Here is a 26584-nt window from a genome sequence, read left to right as displayed (position 1 = left end):
TCTAACGTCTTCATTATAGTCTCAGACTTTACCACCGGTTTCCTTGGCTTGATGAGCCTTGAGTACGTCAACAGTTTCTTCAACCTTTGCAATAAGTAAGTCGCGGACTCCAACATGTGAAGCAACACGGCATTGTCAATCTGCAACAACATGCCAGTGATCTTGCCAGATAGGTATCCGTGCATCTGGTGGATGATGGGGTAGAGGCGCTCGCCAAGCATCTGTTTCTGCTCCTTCTGACTGGCCTGGGCCAACATGTGAGCGGTCAGTGGAGGATTACCTCGTACAAGCACTGGTGTCTGTTGCCCTCTGTCTCCAAATTGTTTGCTCAGTTGCCATGATTCAACACCATCATGCCTATGCCCTTTTTTACTGTATCTACGATTTGCAGATATTTTTGTTTCCTTGACCCCTGATGATGATGCAGCCCTACATTTATTGCTACCAATTGAAACCGATCCAAGATGATTTAATGCAGAATATGACATTGGTTTTGATTCTCTCGTCCTCGTCTCTGACGTCTGCATCACAGTCTGCACTTTATCACCGATTTCCTTGGCTTGATGAGCCTTGAATACCTCAACAGCTTCCTCAATCTTTGCATTAAGTGAGTCGCGGGACTTCAACATATGAAGCAATTCGTCATTGTCAATCTCCAACAACATGCCAGTGATCTTGCCAGATAGGTCTCCGTGCATCTGGTGGATGATGGGGTAGAGGCGCTCGCCAAGCATCTGTTTCTGCTCCTTCTGACTGGCCTGGGCCAACATGTGAGCGGTCAGTGGAGCATTACGTTTGTTCCCACCAACTGACAATGATCCAAGACTTAACGCAAGAGATGGAATTGAAGGATTTATTGTGAACTCCATCTCTCCAAGGTTTGCATCAATAATCCCTGGTTTCATGTCTCTCAGTTGACTCAGATTATCTTTCAAGGAAGAGAAGACTAAGGCAAGATCATGATCTGATCCAGTTTGTGTCACCTCTGTTGCCATCTGTAGTGCTGTTTGTAGACGAGTTTGTTGCATCTGAAGACATTCTGTCTGTGCTTCAATCTGCTTCTTGCTCACAGCTGCAGCTTGGGTCAATTCTGATTCCAAGTCCATCTTTTTTGTTGTATCTCTGCTAAGACTTTGGCTTGAATCACATCTGCTGCTTCATGAAGGTCTACTTTTGCTTTCCGTAAACTTTTCTCTAAATCATCCTGAATTTGCACAGCATTCTTCAAGGAGCTTTCAATTATATTTTTTACTTTACTGCAATCCTTCATCAGCTGGCTCACTTCAGATTGCTGTTCCTTTGTTGCGCTTTTTAAGTTTACTAGGTTGTGACTTGATGTAGGATGCTCGATAACAGTACATGCATGACATATCTGAACCCCGCAAGTTTTGCAATAAAATTGTAGAATTTGACCTTTGTGTTCCTTACAACATTGCTGCTTCATCAAACTCTTGATGTCGACCTTGCCCGACTGAAGATCAACGTATGGAATTGTATTGTGATCCTGGAGAATTAGTAGCCTTCTATGAGTACCTACACAATCCTCACAAATAAACCCTCCACAGTCAGTGCAATAGGCTTCGGGTTTGCTGTTCGTTGCCCCACAGCTTGAACATGGTATACGTGCATCTTTCGCATGCAGCTTCTCTTCCATTTCCTGTCTGTCTTTCAGTGTATTGATTACAAAGTTGGTAATGAATCCTTTGACTCCTTCTGGTGGAATAGGGAAGTCTTGATTACAAATGGGACATCTGACTTTATCTTTCTTTCCTTTAGCCCATTGAGACAGACATTTAAGGCAATAGGAATGCAAACAAGGAAGAGCTTTAGGTTCTTCAATCGTCAACAAACAAATGCCACAATCTGTTAAATCTTTAGTCACAACAGGTCCAGAGTGAGCCATTTTGCCCTGGTGTTAAAGAGCATCAAACTCAAATAGGACCATTAAATTTGTCAGGGCAATACATAGAGTATGGACTCACTGTGGTTGGCTTGGGGTTAGGCCTATATAGGGTTAGTTAACATTAACTAGCATTTGGTGGTTATGTCATAATTTATATATGTAAAGTAAAATGTTCAGTAAGTGTAATTTTGCTCACATATAAAGTAGATAACTTGAACTCAATGATATGACTCTTGACCTCGTCAATATGACTCTAACTCATTCAGTCTTAAATACTTCTGAGTATCCACTCACTTATAATATATGAAAGTTCCCTTTAGTCCAGACAGTTTGAAAAGGCAATGTTCATTTATGGTATACATCAATAATTACATATCATGATCTTCTACTGCTCTTGTATTCTTGTATGAGCTTCTTGGTTTTAACTGGTTTTCTGTATGGGTTGACAAAAAGAGATTTTATTTTAAATTCAGTCAGTAATTTACTTCACCTTTAACCGTTCAAGGGGGGGGGGCTATAGATAGTGTAATGATATTGTAAATTGGATCATGCTCCTTAAAAGATGGTTACTCACCTTAGAATGCGTTTATTTGTGGCATCCTTGATAGATAGGACTCCAGAGATTGGATCCTACCCTAGTTTCTATGTCTGCAACAAAATGCTGCTTCTAATTAGGTCATCTGATCCACCACTACAATATACAAAACAAACAGTAAAAGATAAGGAAACGCATCATACCCTTTTCAAATCTGTAAAAGAAATTACATACTTCCTACCTATTTATTGGGACATGTTAGTGCACCAACTAGGGGATGGGGAAGACACCCGGTCTCATCACATGCACAATACCCTATTCAACAAAAATTTCCAGAATGCACCTTCTTAGCTCTTATTTTAGACCACAATTTGTCAACCAAACAATTTTTACGTTTCACTGTTGGAAATGTTCCCAATATACTTCTAGTTCAAATGTTGTACTTATCTCACAATCACTTGTAACTTGATCTCCATCTAGCAGTCTCAGTTTGATGATAACTATTAACTAAGGGGCTGTGCAATAATTATGAACCACCCCCGGGGGGTAAAATTTCCAAACGGCTCCCCAAAAATCGCTTGCCCCCACTCTCGGCCTGCCAAACGTCTCTCCCCCCAATTTTACCCTCCCCCAGGCCTCATAATTATTGCACAGCCCCTAACACTTCAACATTTATGTCCTTTTGAGTAAAAAGTATTATTTTGACATATTCTTATGCATGTTTCCAATCCATGTTTCCCCATGAATGTGTGCCAAAAATCGCTTGCCCCCCTCTCGGCTTGCCAAAATTTTCTTGCCCCCCCAATTTTACCCTCCCCCAGGCCTCATAATTATTGCACAGCCCCTAACACTTCAACATTTATGTCCTTTTCAGTAAAAAGTATTATTTTGACATACCCAGCAAACACAAAAACGTTTTTAAAACGTTTTAAATAAGTTATATTTTGAGTTTTGGTTTAGGTAAAAACGTTTTAATAACATTAAAATGTCGGGTTATATAAAGGTCATGAAATCGTTTTAAAACGTTTTGTATGAAAAACACACTACAACAATATTTTAAAAATGTTTTCGAAATGTCATTGTAAACTATTTTTGCAAAAATTTTTGGCCAAATATTTTGTCAACACTCAAATAACATTATGTTAAAATATTTGCACCCAGAGGACATTCCCACAACCCAATGGGGTTTCTGACCTTGTATGTCTGGCTTTTGTACACATATGGTACAGTTGATCATACCTTGCATTGGGATTGTGTGCAAATATCTGGTGTTTTCATCCTATTATTTAACATTCAAAACATCGAGACTTAGGAATAAAATTAATGCAGTGGCACAATATGAATGTTTCCTGTAGGAAAATCAAATATCAGTCATAAGTCTCACCTATTAGCTCGTTGGCTGCAGTTTTAAAATTACCATTTTGTGTGTATGGCAATGGGGACTTTGCCTTTAAAATTGGGTTATATTGATCAAATTTCCCAATCATAGTGCATTGTAGGAATGCCTTTAAGCCTCCTCTGATTTGCACCCAGCAAACACAGAAATGTTCTTAAAATGTTTTTTACAAAACGTATTAATAACATTTAAATGTCGGGTTATATATAGGTCGTGAAAACATTTTAAAAACGTTATTGTAAATATTTTGGGCAAACAGTTTTTGCAAAATATTTTCAATCCCAAAATAACATTCTGTTTAGAATGATTTGTACCAAGTTTTCAAAAATGTTTTTGAATGTTATTAAAACGTTTTTATACCCTTTATATAACCCGACATTTAAATGTTTTCTGCAAAACATGTGTGTTTGCTGTGCAGTAAATTACCAACAAATGTTATTTAATGTTATGAAAACGTTTTATACCATTAATGTACCCTTTATATAACCCGACATTTAAACGTTTTCTGACAACCTTTTATAACTTTTTTGCGAATAATGTCGAAAACGTTTTGTGTTTGCTGGTTATTCTTATGTAGGCCTATGTTTCCAATCCATACCTGCAAATTGAAGTATTACTTGCATCAAATTGAAGCTGAGAAAGCCAGGTGTCTAATAGGTGTGTGTTTAAGCATCTTCTTGTGGCAAAGCCATGGTGTCTTCTGTTTTCATCCAAATCTGATGGAAACAAAAGAGCCAAACAGATCAGAAGAATAAACTCAGAATTCTAAATTATTCATGATGCAGTCATGTCTACAGTAGAATTCATCTCGACCTTTGCAGGACTTAAACCCCATTAAAAGCTATTAAACCAAGATAACACTCATTGAAGCAGCTCAACTGATTAAATCAGATCTTCTCTGGTTGTGCACAAGTGTCTGTTTTCAATGTGCGACATCGCAATAAAGCTGATATTATAGCTTCAGTTGGGTAACCGATTATAAAGGAAACGAAAGGAAACAATGGTATGTGTAGCTTTGTTCACGAAATGAGACAAAGACCTGATTTTTTGTTAACCAGCATTCTTCAAAATAAGCAACATAATGATTGTTGACTTAACACGGTTTGGAAATAATTTCTTCATATTTTTGGTGTTATCTGTCGTTTACATATCCTTCCTAAAACACAAAAGTGCGACCCTCTCCAAACATCTAAATTAGCTAAAAATTTAGGACATGTTACAAAACTATATTTTCTAGAACCTATTTAGAATAGTTAAAATGTAGCTTGTACCGTTTTTTGTGGCATCCTTCAGAAGTGAGCGGTCCGATACCAATATTTTCGGTCAAATCTCCATTCAATTAACACGGGGAGTTGGCTAGCTATGCCTTGCCCTCACTCATATTTTACAAAAGTGCGACTATTTCTGAACATCTAACCTCTAACCATGTTAGAGAAATATATTTGCTAGAAGTTTGGAGAATAGCTAAAATATTGGCTGGTTATTTTCCACACAGTGATGTTAACTAGGCAAGTGCCCATTCTTCCAACGTACATCATTTTTAGAGGTCACTCGTCAATGGTGAGAGCACTGTGTATTGTGTATAGGAAAACGGACAGTAACTGCAGTATGTTTCAAACTACTCTAGACGTTCGCCTTTCGTATCTCTTTCCTTGTTGGAAAGGTATAACGTTGAGAAGATAGGAACATGTACAGAAGATCCGGACCTACTCTGCCATTTTTGGCTGAGTAACGGTACATGAACACGGTCTTTTGTGCCTATGTAAATTAGTCATTGTGTAAAGCTGTGTTTATACCCAGACTGAATCATTGTCGCTAACTACACAAGTTATGTATGCAATTTTAGAGAACGTGTATGGCAAGCCAAGGGGGCCAAAAGCGTGGAACAGCTACGCGTAGCTTCTTTCTCGTTACGAGCAGCTGTTTGACCAATCAAAATAGTCAAATTTAATCACGTGGTTGGGTCGTTAGCTACGCGTAGTATAGTTATAGGTATCCTCTGTCACAATTATTATCTTGTAATTAATTTACGGAATTAGCATAGATAACGAACGGGTAAAGGAGGCCAAATCACAGCACGTGTCAAGAGAACATGTTGCTAATGCCTGGCTAAAATGACAAAAAGCATATTTATTTAGTGTTTCCAAGTTTACACCGTGTTTAATAGCAAGTAACTTTATACTCGGGCTGTATTAGCGGTGCAGGGGATATGAAGGTCAAAAAACAACTACTACTGATGTAAAGCGCTGTGTAAAGATATTGCAGGGAAAGCGATATCACATGCCACTGTGTACATATGGAGAGAGTAAAATGGGTCATCATATTTTTCGGAACGGGGGGGGGGTTCCTAAATTTACAAAAGGTCGGCGTCAATAAATTGCGGCCCTCACTATTTCGGCATCAAAATGTTATGACCCCCGACTCCCACCACCGATACACCTTACCCCCTAGACCGGTTAAATTGTATTTTAATCAGTCTTTTTGATTACAATAAACACACTATATGTAGTCATCTTGTGACTCCCTACATTTTGTCATTATCAATTTATGACCCCCTCCCCCCTATTTTTCTTTACAAAAAAATATGACCCCCCATACCTGGGATCCCCTTCCGAAGAAAAATGATAGCCCCTTTATATAGAACAATCATCATTCTGTTCAGATATTACTTTAATAGCACCTATACCATTTTTTGCTGATATACTACAGATATTTTCATTTACAAAAATTAACAACGTAATATTTGTGAGAGAGGATGTTTACATCAGCTCCACGTGTTTAAAACCGCGAATCTGATTGGTTAATAAGCTGCACGTAACGAGAAAGAAGCTGCGCGTAGCTAGTCCCACGTTCTGAGCCGCTTAGCTTGCCATACACGCTGGCCGGTCGTCAACACCGCTTTAATTTGTATATTTTACACATTATCAATTGAGTCGTAGTATTTGGAAATAAGAATTAAAATATATTGCAAAGAAATTAATTTATTGAATTCATTTAGTTATTTTGTGTTGGTCTCGGTATTTCTCTTTGGCGTAAATTAACGTCATAACATTACATTAAAAAAACCATTTTAAACAAACTTGATACAATACATTCTAACATAAGGTTATTTAAGAGTTGACAAAATGTTTGCCAAAAATATTTCACAATAACATCGTGAAAAGAATTTTAAAACGATTTTGTAGTGTTTTTCACAGTTTTAAAAACGTTTTGATGACCTTTATATAACATGACAATAAATGTTATTAAAACGTTTTGAATATAACGTTTTAAGAACATTTTTGTATTTGCTGGGATATAATGAACATTATAAAGATTATATTCATAACATTCAAAAACAATTTTAGAAAACTTATTGCAGAATATTCTAATACGGTATGTTATTTAAATGTTGACGTTAATATTTTGACATTTTACAAATTTTGTTGTAGTGTGTTATCATACAAAACGTTTAAATTTAATCATGATTTTGATAAAACCCGACAATTAATGTTATTAAATCGTTTTATCAAAACCAAAACCCAAAATATAACCTGTTTAAAACGTTTTAAAAACGTTTTGTGTGTGCTGGAGTTCTTCAGCAAGTTTAGGTGAAAGCTGAACAGATAATTAACTTAATAATATACATCGTCTCTGGGCAGAATAAACCTCAAGTGCATTTTCATTGTTATTACTTAGCCTATAGTATTAACAAAATAGACACCAGTAACAAGCTGTCCGATTTGCTGTAAGCATGGTAAGGGGATATATAACATACTTATCAAATAACACTATATTTGCAAAGTTCGAACCTCCTCCGATTGGTTGAAACGCAGTACCCTCTGTCCTAAAAGACGCACCATTAAACTTCAAGGTGGGGGTTAGGAAGTTTTGAAGAAAACAAACTTCCCCCACTACATGAGCAAAAACAAATTCCCCGACCCCAACTTCCTAACCCCCCCCTTGAAGTCTATTGGTGCGTCCCTAAGATGCACCACGTGCTCTAGATGTTTAGATGAGAAGCTGAATTTTCAATATTACCGATATATTAACAAAATGATAACAGAAACAAACTGCCCGATTTGACAGCAAGGGAACATAAAGCACACTTAAAGTAAATATCATTGAGCATTTGGGTAGTTTTTTGTTGTCACTTTAAGCTGGCATTAATAATGGTTAATAAATTGGATGATTCGTCACTTTTACCTCATGCACAATGAGAAGGTTTTCCCGCCCAGCGACGACATTTTATTTTTCATTTCAAATGGGAGAAACTTAGATGCACCGCATGGTCTTTCATAGGCGAGGGGCTGAACAGAAAGGGTTAATCATTTAGGCTTGATCCCGGGGCTTGATATTGTCTTCCAAATTGTTTACAGACCGGTATTCCGGAGATTCGCTAGTCCGAAGGTCCGTTAGTCCGAAGGTTCACTAGTCCGAGGGTCCGCTAGTCCGAATTTTGAATAAGGTTTGCTAGTCAGAATTTAAAGAAAGGTTCGCAAGACCGAAGGGTCGCTAGTCCGAATATATATAAAATAATGTTTCTTATTCCGAATTATGAATACGGTTCGCTAGTCCGAATTTCATGAGGTTCGCTAGTCCGAATTCGAAATAAAGTTCACTAGTCCAAATATGAAATAATGCCCGCTCGTCCGAATTCATATGAAAAGGTTTGACTACAAGAACGATTCTCTTATAAATGCATCTACGCACAGTTTCCACCTCGGAGCACACATATATTTCTAGCACAGCGAGTCTAGCCTAGTACGCACTCTGTGTTATACTACACGGTTGAGTGCATAGCATCATAAGAGCTGTGTGAGATCTAGTGGAAAATAGGATTATATGATTGGTTTTTGTCAAAACCTCAAGTGTTCCTTCATCCAATCAAAAGGTTTTTTATATTAAACGAAAGCTAACACTTCCCCTAAAACACTTTTCCCTATTAGGTCAACAGATAACGCAATTCAATGTTATAGCAAGGCGAATGTGGTAGTGGTAAATCTGTTGCATGAAAACTACCCATCCAAGCACATTTTTGACCAAAATTCAGGTTTTAAAAGTCAACAAAGTGTCCCTCAGAATATTTTTTCAAATTTTATGTCATTAAATGAAAGAGCACACTTATATTGTCCATATACACTACGCAAAAAAAGTTTCTTTATGGTTTGGAAATTTACCCACTATTAAAATCTAGCGACTAATTTTGTACGTGTGCTAAATAATCGCATGCGGGTGATTGTCCTGCGCATTTTGACACCTCAATCACTACTCTACGACACTCCTGAGAAAAGATATGAATGTTTAAGTAACACGAGGTCGAAAAATGAAAATTGCAAAAAGGCCTATTCAAGTTTTCAGCATAAAAGAACACAAAAACAACAAAAATGCAGATAACATTTTTGTTTAATTGCTGAGCACATTTCACGCATCATACTGCCGCTTCCCAAATTCACTTGAGATTAATCTCTTTCTTTACCAGACTTTCAATACTTTGTGTGTCCACCGTTGGCTTCCCTTACAGCAGCCACGCGTCCGCGGCATCTCATGCTCCTAATGAGGCGTCGAAAGTTACCTTGCTCAACCCCGTTCCACTCGTTGATAACGATGCGACGCAATCCCAGCAGAGTTGTATCTGCCTTTATCTTCTTGTTGACTCGTCTCTTGTGCTGATCCCAAAGGTTCTCCAAGGGGTTAAGATCAGGGCTTCTGGAGGGCCACTCAAGTGTCTCAATTCCTTCTGCTTCCAGGAATGCAGCTGTAATCATGACCTGTTTTGAATTCCTTTTCCAAATCCATCTCTCAAAACATAAATGTCTTAGTACCCACTCACCTTTGTCTTTGATCATTCATCTACAATAAGCAAAGGATTATCCAACATGCATCAATTAAGATGCTTTAAATTAAAATTGAAAAGGCGGGAATAATGAAATCGTCTTGGATCAGTGAATCGGCTCAAAAACCATTGAATAGGCTTCTTTGCAATTTTAATTTTTCGAACTCGTGTTACTTAAACATTCATATCTTTTCTCAGGAGTGTCGTAGGGTAGTGATTGAGGTGTCAAAATGCGCAGGACAATCTCCCGCATGCGATTATTTAGCAAACGTACAACATTGGTCGATAGATTTTAAAATTGGATAAATTTCCTAACCATAAAGAAACTTTTTTTGCGTAGTTTAGTAGCCTCATTTTAATGAGCAATGGTCAATTCTCTTTAAATTGCAAATCTTTACTATTTTCGCCTGTTTGCCATACGGTTGTAAATTCAATGAACTATGACTTTGCTAAAGAGCGCTTACAAATTGATATGTAATATGAGGTTCGAGAGAAGGTGAAAGAAAAACCAAAATGGATCGAACCAGAAAGGGTAAAAACCCGATAGAAAAGGTTCAAAACGTTTTAATAACATTTAAATGTTGGGTTATCATAAAGGTCGTGAATACGTTTTTAAAACGTTTCTATGAAGAATACTGCTCATGTTACATTATTGATAAGAATTTAACCAAACCAAAATGATTAAAAAAAACTTGGGGTTATGATACTTGAGCCAAGGTCTAACTTGTGAATCATGGAAATTGTAAATTGCGAAATTTACGACGGAAACACTCACTGTCTGGAGAAAATTTTGACTCTTTCATATTCAACAACGAGCAACTAGTTTCCATTCTCCGATAGAGCAAGATCAGTAGGATATTCTACTTCCTTTGTGATACATCCCATGTATTGACCAGATATAGAATAGCAATATATACCTCCTCCATATCTGTCTGACTGACAGTTTGCTATGTAGATAGCATTATATGCTACACCGCATATGCCATATGGCCTCCACGGTGACGCCCCCCCCCCCTGTAGGAGGATTGAGTGTGTGTAGGATGTTACCTGTAGGATCAAGAACTTGTGCATTATAAGGTGGTGCCCAACCTCCATTTGAAACAATAAGCTTGTCAGTTGAAGTAACCGCTATGTAACCAGGTTGTATGCCCACTTTGATACTACTGACATGTGATCCATCCAATCTATGCTTACTAATGTACTTTTGATTAATCTCACCAACCAGTAGACATCCCTGGTTATCCAATGCTAGACCACAGAGCTGTGTATTCTGTGCATCAGATGATACATTGCTGGGAGACTTGGTTGGGAACCGATATTTGTAGGTTTCATTTTGGTCATAAACGTTGACATGGGAAACTCAATGTGTAATGAATATTCTTCCATCTTGGCTGACTACCGCATTCCATATGGTCTCGATGTTTGTCCAGATCTCAAACCTTGTTTGGTACCCAAGCTGAATTTGAAATTACCCTATTGACTTAAAACCATAATAGCTTGTCCATGTCCTGAAATTCCACAGTCGGCTGCAATCATATCACCCATTGGTGTCACTGCAATGCCCCGTCCCAACTGTAATTTCAGTGGTCCTCTATCTCCTAATTGTTTGCTGAGCTTCCATGTTGCAACATCACCATGTCTATCTCCTCTTAACAGAGTTGATTTACTATAACTACAAATTGGTATTGTTTCTTTTTCCTTGACCCCTGCTAATGCTGGAGCTTTACTTTTACTGTGACCGATTGACACGGATCCAAGACTTAGCGTATGAGATAACTTTGGGAGATTTGCAGTGAATTTCATCACTCCAAGGTTTTCATCAACAGCTCCTGGCTTCATGCCTCTAAATTGACTCAAATTATCTTTCAAGGAAGAGAATACCAAGGCATTAAGATCATGATCTGATCCCGTTTGTGTCACCTCTGTTGCCATCTGTAGTGCTGTTTGTAGACGATTGCGTTGCGTCTGAAGATTTTCTTTCTGTACTTCAATCTGCTTCTGGCTCGCAGCTGCATAGCTGCAGTTTGGGACAATTCTACCTCTTGCACTTTTACTTTCTGTGTAATTTGGTCATGTGCTGCATCTGCTGCTTGATATAGCTCTGCCTTAGCATTCTCTAAGCTCATCTCCAAATATACTTGAGATCTCTGTTCCTTTGTTTCATGTTTTAAGTTTACAAGGCTATGACTTGATACTGGGTGATCGATAACAGTGCACTCATGACATATCAAGACCCCACACGTTTTGCAGTAGAATCGTAGAACCTGGCCCTTGTGCTCCTTGCAACATTGCTGTTTCATTACACTCTTGATATCGACGTTTCCTAACTGAAGATCAACATATGGAATGGTGTTGTGATCATGAAGAATTAGAAGCCTTTTATGCAAAACCACACAATCCTCACAAATAAACCCTCCGCAATCAGTGCAGTAAGCTTCAGCTTTGTCGTCAGTTGCTCCACAGCATGAACATGGGATCCGAGCATCTTTTGCATGCAGCTTCTCTCTCTACCAATTCCCGTCTCTCTTTCAGTGTGTTGATGACAAAGTTGGTAATGAATCCTTTGATTCCTTCTGGTGGAATAGGGAAGTCTTGGCTACAAATAGGACATCTGACTGTATCTTCCTTTCCTTGCGCCCATCGCGACAGACATTTTAAACAAAACGAGTGGAGACAAGGAAGAGCTTTAGGCTCTTGGATCGTCAACAAACAAATGCCACATTCTATTAAATCTTTAGTCACAACAAGTTTAGCATGGGCCATTTGAGTAGGGAGCTACTGCTGTTCTATATTTTCAACCGGTAATGAGGAGCATGAAATTCAAACCGGGAATTCAAATACAGCCAGGGCTACTGGAAGAGTATGAACGTGGAGGGTTACACTATGGTGATGTAGGACTTGGATTATGATTGCAAATAAAGAGACTTAAAATCAAATTAAACTAAAATCTGGTTCTTGAGTATGTGTCAACACGTATGTATGTAAAAGGTAACAGTGCAACTTTGGTTGTTGCGTTGCACAAAACGTTGGCGGTACTAAGGCTAAGACTATTACGGTAACTATACATGTTCCGATATCATGGATAATGAGTGATAAATATACTAGTATACAGTAGTGCAGTAGCCTATATGTGACTGGACACCACGAATCACGCTGTAAAGTCGTTCCGGTCAATTTTGTTTTATTTCGTGTTTAGAAAATATATATCATAAGCTTTAAAATGGTATATCATTTGACTTCAAACGTTATCCAGAAGCGGGGTTATGGTTTGTTGAACTCTGTTCCTTCAACAAAATTGTAGCTATTTTCGGTTCTACATGTGTCTCTTTTTCCACATTTCTGGTAACAAATATCAAACAGTCATAATTGGCGGTCACTTCAAATCATCCCCAAGTCAATGAGGTTCAGGAATGTCCTCTCATTGTTAATTGTTGGTTATACATACAATGCTTTGTTATCCACCACTTGAGCAGGATTTAGCCAAAGCAAACAAAGACAAGAACTATTCTACAGAAATAGGTAGAAGCTTATTATCCTCTGCAGCAATAGGATTATTGATTGGTTTAACCTGCGTTTGATGAGATTCTTGTCGCACCTTATTGAGACACCTATGAATACGACCTTCACGTACGTACATTTTCCACTGTAACTCAGAATGCAAGTTGCCGAGTTTACGGCTCATTCGTAGTGTCCACTCAAATATGATTTAAAAAAATTGTTCAAGTTAGGTTCTAGTGTGCAATTAGGAGTAATTCTTTCGCCTCAATCAAAAATTATATATGGTAGAGATCAAGCTATAATTATAAACCATAAATAATGATTAATTCATGATTCATGAACAACAATTAGGAAGTATGTATACTGCTATAAATTATGGGTGGATAAAGGAGCAATTAATATGATTCAGTTTTAAACTATTTTAGCATCCACTTGTGTAATATATTCTAGTACATTAACTTATCCTGTGTCCACATAATTTGCCAACGTTTACATAGATTATACCGGGACAAAATTGATGCCTCATTATGATAAATCAAAGACTATCACATGTATTTCAAAATGGATGCCTAAATTTGACCTGAACCAAGTGACCTGTAACCTGACCTATGATGACCTATAGCCTTTTGAAATCTCTTTGCCTAACAAAAACATGATAAAAGCTACATAGTATTAAATTGGCTATGCATCCACTGTGGAAGAGCTTATTGAATTTAGTCAGTGTTATTTAGCATGCATGGCTGAGTACATTTTCTATATATAGCATATCAAAAGATTTATTGTATTCTATAGAATAGAATAAATTATGTTTTGTTATGAAACACACATCTGAGTTACTAGGATATAGTAAACAAAAAATATATAGGGCCAAAATTATTTACTAAAATGGTTTAAAAGCACTTTGTAAATTGTATGTAGATATATTTTATAAGTTCAGGACATGAGGTGATGAACATATTTATGTACTTCATAAATTTGCAAGAAAAAGAAGAAGAGGGGGTACTGATGAAAATCATGGTATTATATACCCTTAAAGGATTTGTTTAAATTCATATTGCAGCGCGATACACAATCCAAAAATTGGGGTTTTTGTAGTTCGTACCCCTGCGAGGTGTTGATTTTGGGCTGCGGATCTCTCCTAATGTGGATCGCTTCACGGATTTCCTTGTATCGTTCTTGCTGTCCTTTTCCAAAATGTTAACTCCGTCCAAGTCAATATTGTGTCCGGACTTGGTATGAGCGGATACAAGGGAATTGGCAACTGTCTTATGCTCCTTAAGTCTAAACTTGAGTTTCCTTCTGGTTTCACCAATGTAAACAGAGCTACAATCCGTAATCAGGACTTTGTTCCACCGGGCGGATTTCGCGGTTACAGACCATTAGACAGAGAGAAAGAAATATGTCGCATGTGCAGTCCGCGCTCCAGAATTGTGGATACGAGCGTTGGACATTTCACAAAGCTCGCAAACCGAAAAACAAACAGATAACTCTTCTGCGGCGAATGCTAACACCAAATGCAAAGCTAATATCAACTTGCCATATGTCAGGGGAACCAGTGAGAAACTTCGCCGTGTGTTTCAGCAGTATGGGGTTTTTGCCACCTTTAGACCCACGCTGCGTAAGAATCTGGTAGCACCTAAGGACCGTACTGAAAAAGCAGATCAAACAGGAGTTACATACCACATTCCATGCACGGATTGTAGCTCTATTTACTGTTTACTACCTGCACGTATGAACTTACACAACTGTACAAAATATATATGTTCTCCCCTCCCCCCCTCCACGGGTATGGATAATTTGTACAGCGATATTTCACATGTTTCACTCTGATGAAGAGGAAGGGGACATATTCCCATTTTTTCTTACCCTAACGATGCTACCTCACTCGTACCATAATGGGTTGTATGTTACCCTACTCTCGAGGTGTAGATGGTTAGTTAATTCTTGAAGGTACCTACCAACACAAACCAAATTTGACAGCTTTTAAGTATCCCCTCCCACTATAATAAATGAATTTTCTTAACTATATCTTACCTGTGGATTGTAAGAATCTGTGATGCTCTGTGGTTAAGAATCTATAGACGTTCTGCTACATTGTATCATGAAACAGAATTGGAAAGTATAAGCTAGTATCGGCCAATACCAATCTACAATAATCAAGAGCACAACGAATATGGACAATGAACAATATGGACAACAAATATTGTCAATATACATGATATAGATGTATGGCTATCGAATTAAAATCTAACTAATATACTGGTACTAGCTTTTCATTGATAATGGATGAGTCTGGCACAACAAAATTCAACATGAGATCCAAATGATAGTAGATTAAATATATAACCAACAAGTCATGAACTAAACATTCTGGGCCTTTAAACAGTATCCAATATTGCATTTGGAAGAGCTAGACTTTTCAATAAATATCAAAATTGATGGGTACCAATCATTTTGATACAGCTTGTACATCTCGAACGCATTTATTGCATTTTGGACTTTGGAAGTAGCGACGCTGGTTAAATGCACTTATTGATCGGGTTATTGATACAGCAAAATATAAGGAATAGAATATTTAAACTGTTTCTGTATTATTTTGAACAGTATCATTCCTCAGTATCAACCCTCCTCTCATGTGACTTAATATTACTCTTTTACCTTCATTTGGTGGTATTTGTCTCCAAAACAAGCAAACGAAATGTGCCAAGTATTAGAGCTGCGGCGCGTGATGACCAAGGCTGTGGCTGTGGTTGTTGAAATCATGCACCAAAATGATATGGCGTAGGCACATACAGGGTGTCCCTGAAAGAACGGTATCGTCGACGTCAGAAACTTAATTGTTTGGATATTTTAACGCCACAACTAAACATAACTAAATAACTGGTGTGGTTTAGGAATAAATCAGCTATCACGTATTTTTTTTAATTTTGGCAATTGAATGCACCGTTCTTGAAATATAAGAATTTTACGAAACTCTCTCATTTTCACACCTTTCCACGGATTCAAATATCAATCAATGATCTGTATTCGCATTGCTTATCACTGCGCATCATCAGCGCACGAAGCGTATATCATGTTTGTTGTCATTGATAGATATTTGACTCAGTGGAACGGATTGAAAAAATGAGGTAGTCACGGTTTCGTCAAAAACGGAACGGTCAGTCAAAATTCAAAAAGTATGTGATAGCTCATGATGCAGTCATGTCTACAGTAGAATTCACCTCGACCTTTGCAGGACTTAAACCCCATTAAAAGCTATTAAACCAAGATAACACTCATTGAAACAGCTCAACTGATTAAATCGGATCTCCTCTGGCTGTGCACATGTGTCTGTTTTATATGTGCGATATAGCAATGAGCTGCTATAATACAGCTTCAGTTGGGTAACCGATTATAAAGGAAACGCAAGGAAACAATGGTAGTGGACCTTTGTTCACGAAATGAGACAATGGCCTGCTTTTTGTTAACCAGCAGTCTTGAAAATGAGCAACATAATGATTGTTGACTTAAGGGGTGGGGTATGAACGTTTGGACAGTATTTATTTTGGGACATTGGAGCACATCAGACATATCAATTGCATTCTGAATACGAAGAATGTCCTTCTGATATCAAATAATTTTGATTTTTGAAATTCGCAATTTAATACACATTTTATGGCAAATCATTAAAAATTGATATTTTGATATTTAACAGTACTCGAAGTAAACTTTATAAATCTGATGATTTATACTTAAAGTGTATGTATAAAAAGCCGACGATCAATTGAAAATTTTGACCTTTCGTATTGAATATATGGATTTTTTTCCAAAAACACACACAAAAAGGTCTTTTGGGAAAAAATCCATATCTTCAATATGAAAGGTCAAAATTTTCAATTGACCGTCGGCTTTTCCTCCCAGCTACATACACTTTAAGAATATATCATTAGATTTATATAATTTACTTCGAGGACTGTTATATATCAAAATTTGAAAATATCAAATTTTTATAATTTGTCATAAAATTTGTATTATATTGTGATTTTCAAAAATGAAAATTATTTGATATCAGAAAGACATGCTTCGTATTCAGAATGCAATTCGATAGGTCTGAGGTGCTCTCATGTTCCACAAAAATACTGTCGAAACGCAATAAACGCTCATTCTAGATCCCTTAACACGGTTTGGAAATAATTTCTTCATATTTTTGGTGTTATCTGTCGTTTACATATCCTTCCTAAAACACAAAAGTGCGACCCTTTGTCAATCACCTACAGTACCCAATTTCGGCATACTATATAAGAAACTCATCATGATGATTGCCAGAGAATAGTTAAAATGTAGCTTGTACCGTTTTTTTGTGGCATCCTTCAGAAGTGAGCGGTCCGATACCAATATTTTCGGTCAAATCTCCATTCAATTAACACGGGAGTTGGCTAGCTATGCCTTTGCCTCACTCATATTTTACAAAAGTGCGACTATTTCTGAACATCTAACCTAGCTGTAATTTTAGGTCATGTTAGAGAAATATATTTGCTAGAAGTTTGGAGAATAAGTTCAATATTGGCTGGTTATTTTTCACACAGTGATGTTAACTAGGCAAGTGCCCATTCTTCCAACATACATCATTTGTAGAGGTCACGCGTCAATGGTGAGAGCACTGTGTATTGTGTATAGGAAAACGGACAGTAACTGCAGTATGTAATAATGTTCCTCAACCACACCATTTATTTAGCTATGTTTAGTTTGTGGCGTTAAAATACTCAAACAATAAGTTTCTGACGATACAGTTCTTTCAGGGACACCTCGCTAGGATCCACAACATGCTCATCTATCAGGGCACATTTCTTTAACCCCAATACATTTGTACATTCATTGAATGACCTTTGAAAATTTGGGTACAAAAACTCATACTCAAAATTTTGTTATGATTGTTTATTGAGGTTACTGAACTATGCCATTGAGATGAGGCCATTTTACAAACACAAAAACGTTTTAAAAACGTTTTAAATAAGTTATATTTTGGCTTTTGGTTTAGGTAAAAACGTTTTAATAACATTAAAATGTCGGGTTATATAAAGGTCATGATAACGTTTTAAAACGTTTTGTATGAAAAACACACTACAACAATATTTTTAAATGTTTTCAAAAATGTTATTGTAAACTATTTTTGCAAATATTTTGGCCAAATATTGTGTCAATACTTAAATAACATTATGTTAAAATATTTGAACCCAGCAAACACAGAAATGTTCTTAAAATGTTTTTTCAAAACCTTTTAATAACATTTAAATGTCGGGTTATATAATGGTCATGAAAACGTTTTTAAAACGTTATTGAAAATATTTTAGGCAAACATTTTTCCAAAATAACATTCTGTTTAGAATGTTTTGTATCAAGTTTTCAAGAATGTTTTTGGAATGTTATTAAAACGTTTTTATACCCTTTATATAACCCGAAAACGTTTTCTGTAAAACATTTTTGTTTGCTGAGCAGTAGATTATCAAAAAATGTTTTTTTAAGGTTAGGTTATGAAAACGTTTTATACTCTTAATATACCCTTTACATAACCCGATATTTAAACGTTTTCTGACAACCTTTTATAACCTTTTGCGAATCATGTCGAAAACGTTTTGTGTTTGCTGGGTAGGAAATGCCAGGTTTGCGAACTTTCCGAAAGTTCCAATCCATACCATGAAAACAAGTTTTGTTTCCTTCTGCCATTGTTTATCATATTTGAATTCATTAATTTAATTTGATGACCCAGCAGAACAGGAAACTACATATTTTATATTAAGAGCTATAATATATGCTAGAGGAGTTCAGCCCAAGCTGTATGGTGGTACTGGTGGTGCTGGTGGTGGAGTGAGCAGGGGGTGTGCGATGGGGGGATTAAGTGGCTGAATGTGCCCCACACAGCTGATTTTTCATAATTTACAGGAAACTAAAGGTTGATGCAGGGAGGATCCATATTTTTGACAGGGGAGGCCTCATGAAATGTTTTTACGCAAATGAAAACTATATTGGTCATTTTGGGGATTTTTGTTTTAGAGGAGTGGATGGGATGGGCCCCGGGTCCAGGCCCCCTTCAGCATCCTTTGGGTTGAACCAGATATATCGTTTGGCTCTTTTTTCCACTCCAGTTGAAAATGTATGTTTAAAATAATGAAAAAAACACATTATTTGGTTTAAAATTTCCTTTACATGTAATAACAAAATATTTTATTTGTAAAGAAAACCCCATAATAATATACTTTTATGATTAGACTTCGACCATCACCAGTTCATGTTTATTGTTATTATCATATCTTGCAATCATAAAGTCAATGTTCATAATTTACCAGGTAGAAAAGGTCAAAGTTTTATATTTTCCATAGTTCATTAATTTTAAAGGAGTGTTTCGTGATCCTAGCATCCTTTTTTTATGACATTTTCAGTACATATCAACGAAAAAGCCTATTCCCAAAATTTCAGTTGATTCCGATTTTGCGTTTGCGAGTTACGCATGATTATGTGTATTACACTGCTCCATAGACAATGTGTTGTAATTTCGTTCTGGTGCACCAGAACGAAATTCAAATTTCACGATATCTTTGCAAAACGAATTAATCTGCAAGAAATATTTTGTACATAAACATTATGTAGCCAGAGGTTTCCAGTGATATAAAAATCTCAACTTTTTTGAGAAAAGTGGGGGATGAGGCTGTGGATCACGAAATGCCCCTTTAAATATGTAATTGCTACTTTTTCTATTAAAGGGTCTAAAGATGAGTATTCAGATTTTGGAATAATTAAAGGGACATTCCGGTGTCAAATTTTGGTCTTAAAGAGCTTTAAAGGGCACTCCTTTTTCAGAGGTATTCAGATTTTATTCATTTTAAATTACAGGGACATTCCACGTTGGGACCTTAAAAGGGTACTCCGTTGCGGTTTGGTCCTAAAGGGGTATTCGGATATTTTTTCTACAAAGGGCATTCCACGTTGTGGTCTTAGAGGGCCACTCACCTCCGTCACATCTAGTGATCTTTAGAATATCAACTTATGATACTAAGTAGTTTATTAGAATTAGAAGTGTGGTGTACCCATTATTGTATATCCATCTCAGAAGCATGAATATAGTTAGTGTTAGTGACAGGAGAAATTTGTGTCAGAAAATAAGTAGTAAATCAGGCGAGTCAAGAGAGTGTGCATTTTATCAATCTTTCATTTTACTAATACAACATCATTTATTCAGAGTTTTGGAATTAAATTTAATACTGGAACTTACTTTTTGCAACAATTGCTACGTTGCGTCTGGAACCACCCGATTTCATCAGGCAACTGACCCGTTGGACTGGTCACGTGATAGACGGCTATATCGTCCCGATGGCCCGGTCCCATGTATGAGCTAAGTTAAAGCGGAGTCCCCCTTTCTTGTTTAGTGATGGTAGCTCAATGCGTTCCCAAATGGCTTCGTTTATGCCTCTCCTATGCCATTGTTCCTCCTGATCAAGAATAACAACTTCCTCGTTCTGAATTGAGGGTCCAGTGCCGTCTATCACGTGACCAGTCCAGCGGGTCAGTTGCCTGATGAAGTCTGGTGGTTCCAGACGCAACGTAGCAATTGTTGCAAAAAGCAAGTTCCAGTATTAGATTTAATTCCCAAACTCTGTTTGAAACTACTGGATGACTAAGAACATTTACTCATTTAACATCATTTATTATTTATTAAACAGTACAAAACATTAATTACAGAGTTTATAAAAGACTACCATGATTACAAAGAAAAACTTATTTACACTTACAACTTCACAAACAACAAGGCCCCAGTTATGATCGCCACATCCAGGGGCATCAATAAGTGACGTCATCAGACCTTCATATCATAAGCTGATATTATCCAATTCACAGTAATCCATCATTTATTTGCTATAAAATTTGTATGATATCGCGAATTTCAAAAAATCAAAAGAACATTCCTCGTTTTCAAAATGCAACTGTCTGATGTGCTCTCTGGTCCCACAAAAAATACGTGAAAACGTCGCTATATGAGTCTTAAAGTCTGTTCTCCTAGTGTATAAAATTTGGAAGTTTAAATTAGTTACAAGACAAGACTAGTACACAACCAGATTCCTTCCGACCCAGCTACTTTATGGCTACTCTAGAGTAATAGTGCAGTACCAATCCAGTACTGGTCTGTGTACTGTACATGTTCTTCGTTCACACAGGTACTCTAGAGTACCAATGAAGTAGCTGGGTGGCAGTGTACCTCTGGGGCAGCAGCAATTCAGCATCGAAGTGGTTACGTAATTCTCTTGGTTACCGGATCACGCTACTTTGGTATGCCTTCGAGTGCCATATACTTTATGTGGTGATCATTTCGATCGTGGTTCATTACTCTAGCGCGTGATCCCGTTGACATAGTAACATTACGTAACTTCGATACTGAATAGAAATCGGGTAGTGTGGTTTACATTAATGCTATTTTGATTCGTTTTCTAGTTTTGGTTGTTTGATTTATTAAAATAAAATATTCAATATCTACAAAATGCGATTACAGTGATTGCGGAAGACTACATGGCATTTCATATGAAAATCGGTTTAAAGCAATTAAAACCATGAACAAGTTAGAATTAATGTAAATTTGCTGGTACCTAATTTGTTAGTCCCGGTGTTCCAATTACGAAATGATTTATCATTGTGCATCTCTCTTTTTAGCCCGAAAAACACCATATTTTGGACCAAAATAGGGTAAAATTGCACTGGGCGCTTCGCGGGCACTGGCCCGTTACATAGCAAAATTCACCTCATTTTGGGCTAAAATAGTCTGAAGTCAAATGTCTAAAATCGGAACAAAATATGCTGCTGTCCCTCTAAATTATAATGCTTCCTCCTCCAGGCATCTTATAATATTAATACGTAAACCAACACTTGGTCATTAAAGTGCACATGCCTTCCTCACGGTGAGTTTGGGGGCCTCTAAATTTTGGCCTGGCCCAGGCCCCACAAAAGGTAAATCCGACCATGATAATAATGAAGTATAGGATATGATTTTAAAACAATAAGATTTCTGTTTTTGTTTTCACACCAAAATTAATATTATATTTCTCTATCAGATCCCAGTGAACACCCTTTCGAAAACATTCAAAGAAAACGTTTAAATATCCGATATAAATGGCATATGGGGTATAAAATGCTTTACTAACATGTAAATTTGCTGCAAAAGAATTTAACTAATATTATGTAAGTATTTTATTAAAATGTTTGCATGAATATTTTTACAATAATATTTTTGGCATTTTTAAAGAAATTTTTAAATCGTCTAAAATGCATTTGCAGAAGAGCCTCAGAAGTAGCCTGCTTGAAGCTACTTCGGGTCAAAGGTCGAAATACTTTCAACGTCCTACCCATATCTTCATTCCGGTATACCTGAGCGAAAAAAGCAACATTTTTCTGTGACCTATGATTTCTGACCTCTTGAAATCCATTAAGTAGGCATATTAATTGTATGTTTTGGTGATTTGCATTTTTGCCAAAAGTTTACCATTTTTCACAATTTTTTCATTTCTTGCATTGTAACAAAGGGTTGAAAGTGTTTTTGGCATGCCTGAAAGGGACTGAACAAATTTGGCTTGGGCTGCCATCTTCAAAGTGTCAGGCATTTTTGGTAGGGGTCAATTAAGGTAAAACCCCAGCAAACACAAAACGTTTTCGACATCATTCGCAAAAGGCTATAAAAGGTTGCCAGAAAACGTTTAAATGTCGGGTTATATAAAGGGTATATTAAGAGTATAAAACATTTTCATAACATTAAAAAACATTTTTGATAATCTACTGCCCAGCAAACACAAAATGTTTTACAGAAAATGTTTAAATGTCGGGTTATATAAAGGGTATAAAATGTATTACATTCCACAAACATTTTTGAAAACTTTTCTAAACAGAATGTTATTTCGGGGTTGAAAAATATTTTGCGAAAAATGTTTGCCCAAAATATTTGCAATAACGTTTTAAAAACGTTTTCATGACCTTTATATAACCCGACATTTAAATGTTATTAAAACGTTTTGAAAACAACATTTTAAGAACATTTCTGTGTTTGCTGGGTGCAAATATTTTAACATAATGTTATTTAAGTGTTGACAAAATATTTGGCAAAAATGTTTGCAAAATAGTTTACAATTAGCATTTTGAAAATATTGTTGTAGTGTGTTTTCATACAAAACGTTTTAAAATGTTTTCATGACCTTTATATAACCCGACATTTTAATGTTATTAAAACGTTTTTACCTAAACCAAAAGCCACAAAATATAACGTTTTTGTGTTTGCTGGGATAGGGGGTCAAAATTATAAATTATCCCAATACTTTTAAAAAGTACACCAAATTACTCGTCTGGTCATAAGGAATCCAAAAAAGGTATAGTTTGCCCTATCTGCGACCTTTGGATACGGCACCTTTGTTCCATAACCATTAAGGTATAGGACATTTTTTGTTTGTGCTATAGCCCCCAAATAAAATGTATTTAATTATGTTTGTACTCACTCAGGTAGCATTGTGTGTGAATTTTACATCCGAACTAAGTGCTATTTTTTTTGTATGGGCATTTTAGTGTCTAAAATGGCCCAAAATGAGGGGTTTTCAATATTACCGTCCATTTTTAATCGTCACCCCCATAGACTTTACATGTAAAATAAAAAGGCTCATAAAAATTTAATAGCACCTAGTTCGGACGTAAAATTCACACAAAATGCTTTTTGAGTGATTACAAAGATAATTAAATACTTTTCATGCGGGGGCTATGTGGATTTTTTTTAATGTATTCCTTGTACAATGAAATTTCACAATAAAATGTCCATTGGAAACAAAGGTGACGGAGCCATGGTTAGACACGTGACAAAGGTCAACGGCTCTTCCTCTACCTCCATTTGAAACAACGAGCTTGTCAGTTGACATAACCACTATGGAACAAAGTGTATTTGGTATAGTCACTTTGATACCTACTGACATGTGATCCATACAGATGGAAGTTTGCATTTGTGCATACATTCAAAACCAGTAGACACCCCTCGTTATCCCTTATAATAATGCCAGAAAATGAAGTTTTGTATCCCGTGCATAATACATTGCTGGGATACTTGGTTGGGAATCGATAATTGTAGTGTAGGTTCCATTTGGTCATGAAAAACCTGATTTGTGATGAATATTGGCTTAATACAATATTCCATGGTTTAGATTTCTGTCCAGACTTCAAACCTTGTCCAAGCTGTTTTTGAAATTACCAGATTGAGCAACATAGCTGGGCTTTACATGCTAGACTTTACCGTCGGTTTTCTTGAGCCCCAAACTTTGAGTGTATCAGTAGCTTCCTCAACCTTCGCAATAAGTGAGTCACAGGACTCTAACATGTGAAGCAATTCAGTACTGTCAAGTTCCAACAACATAGTAGTGATCTTGCCGGAAAGGTCTCCGTGCATCTGCTGGACGATGGTGTAGAGGCGCTCACCAACATGGCCAAGCATCTGCTTCTGCTCGTTCTTACTGACATGGGCCAACATGTGAGCTGTCACTGGACCATTACCATGATTACCTCGTCCAAGCAGTGGTTTCTGTTGACCTCTGCTTCCAAATTGTTTGCTCAGTTGCTATGTTCCAACACCACCATGTCTAGGCCCTTTTGACAGAGATGTTTTACTGTATCTACGATTTGCAGATATTTCTGCTTCGTTTACCCCGGATGATGATAGAGCCCAATATTTATTGCTACCAATTGACACTGATCCAGGATTTAATGCAGGAGATGACAGTGGGGTGGATTCTCTCGTCTTCGTCTCTAACGTCTTCATTACAGTCTAGACTTTACCACCGGTTTCCTTGGCTTGATGAGCCTTGAGTACCTCAACAGTTTCTTCAACCTTTGCAATAAGTAAGTCGCGGGACTCCAACATGTGAAGTAACACGGCATTGTCAATCTGCAACAACATGCCAGTGATCTTGCCGGAAAGGTCTTCGTACATCTGGTGAACGATGGGATAGATGCGCTCACCAATCATCTGTTTCTGCTCGTTCTGACTAACCTGGGCCAACATGTGAGCGGTCAGTGGAGGATTACCTCGTACAAGCACTGGTGTCTGTTGCCCTCTGTCTCCAAATTGTTTGCTCAGTTGCCATGATTCAACACCACCATGCCTATGCCCTTTTTTACTGTATCTACGATTTGCAGATATTTTTGTTTCCTTGACCCCTGATGATGATGCAGCCCTACATTTATTGCTACCAATTGAAACCGATCCAAGATGATTTAATGCAGAATATGACATTGGTTTTGATTCTCTCATCCTCGTCTCTGACGTCTGCATCACAGTCTGCACTTTATCACCGATTTCCTTGGCTTGATGAGCCTTGAGTACCTCAACAGCTTCCTCGACCTTTGCATTAAGTGAGTCGCGGACTCCAACATATAAAGCAATTCGTCATTGTCAATCTCCAACAACATGCCAGTGATCTTGCCAGATAGGTCTCCGTGCATCTGGTCGATGATGGGGTAGAGGCGCTCGCCAAGCATCTGTTTCTGCTCCTTCTGACTGGCCTGGGCCAACATGTGAGCGGTCAGTGGAGCATTGTCACCAACTGACAATGATCCCAGACTTAGCACAAGAGATGGAATTGAAGGATTTATTGTGAACTCCATCTCTCCAAGGTTTGCATCAATAATTCCTGGTTTCATGTCTCTCAGTTGACTCAGATTATCTTTCAAGGAAGAGAATACTAAAGCAAGATCATGATCTGATCCAGTTTGTGTCACCTCTGTTGCCATCTGTAGTGCTGTTTGTAGACGAGTTTGTTGCATCTGAAGACATTCTGCCTGTGCTTCAATCTGCTTCTTGCTCACAGCTGCAGCTTGGGTCAATTCTGATTCCAAGTCCATCTTTTTTTGTTGTATCTCTGCTAAGACTTTGGCTTGAATCACATCTGCTGCTTCATGAAGGTCTACTTTTGCTTTCCGTAAACTTTTCTCTAAATCATCCTGAATTTGCACAGCATTCTTCAAAGAGCTTTCAACTATATTTTTTACTTTACTGCAATCCTTCATCAGCTGGCTCACTTCAGATTGCTGTTCCTTCGTTGCGCTTTTTAAGTTTACAAGGTTGTGATTTGATGTAGGATGATCGATAACAGTACATGCATGACATATCAGAACACCGCAAGTTTTGCAGTAAAATTGCAGAATTTGTCCTTTGTGTTCCTTACAACATTGTTGCTTCATCACACTCTTGATGTCCACCTTGCCTGACTGAAGATCAACGTATGGAATGGTTTTGTGATCTTGGAAGACAAGAATCTTCCTATGAGTGGCACCACAATCGTCACAAATAAACCCTCCACAGTCAGTGCAATAGGCTTCAGCTTTGCTGTCAGTTGCTCCACAACATGAACATGGGACCTGTGCATCTTTCGCATGTAGCCGCTCTACTAATTC

General features: G+C 37.3%; 1 protein-coding gene across 1 annotated transcript; it reads right to left on the bottom strand.

Annotated features, from left to right (window-relative positions):
* Positions 1 to 21: 21 nt before the first annotated feature.
* LOC140166866 (uncharacterized) lies at positions 22 to 26584 on the bottom strand. Its single transcript, XM_072190354.1, is given in 10 exon segments — positions 22 to 104; positions 107 to 292; positions 548 to 1078; positions 1429 to 1833; positions 4452 to 4550; positions 10697 to 10919; positions 11138 to 11666; positions 24415 to 24749; positions 24963 to 25552; positions 25555 to 26584. Coding segments are annotated over 10 exon segments (3798 nt in total). The 5' UTR covers positions 26372 to 26584.

Source organism: Amphiura filiformis, chromosome 12, assembly GCF_039555335.1.
Source record: "Amphiura filiformis chromosome 12, Afil_fr2py, whole genome shotgun sequence".
NCBI lineage: Eukaryota > Metazoa > Echinodermata > Ophiuroidea > Amphilepidida > Amphiuridae > Amphiura > Amphiura filiformis.
Note: the sequence above shows the minus strand (reverse complement) of the source record. Positions and strands in the feature narration are given on the sequence as shown.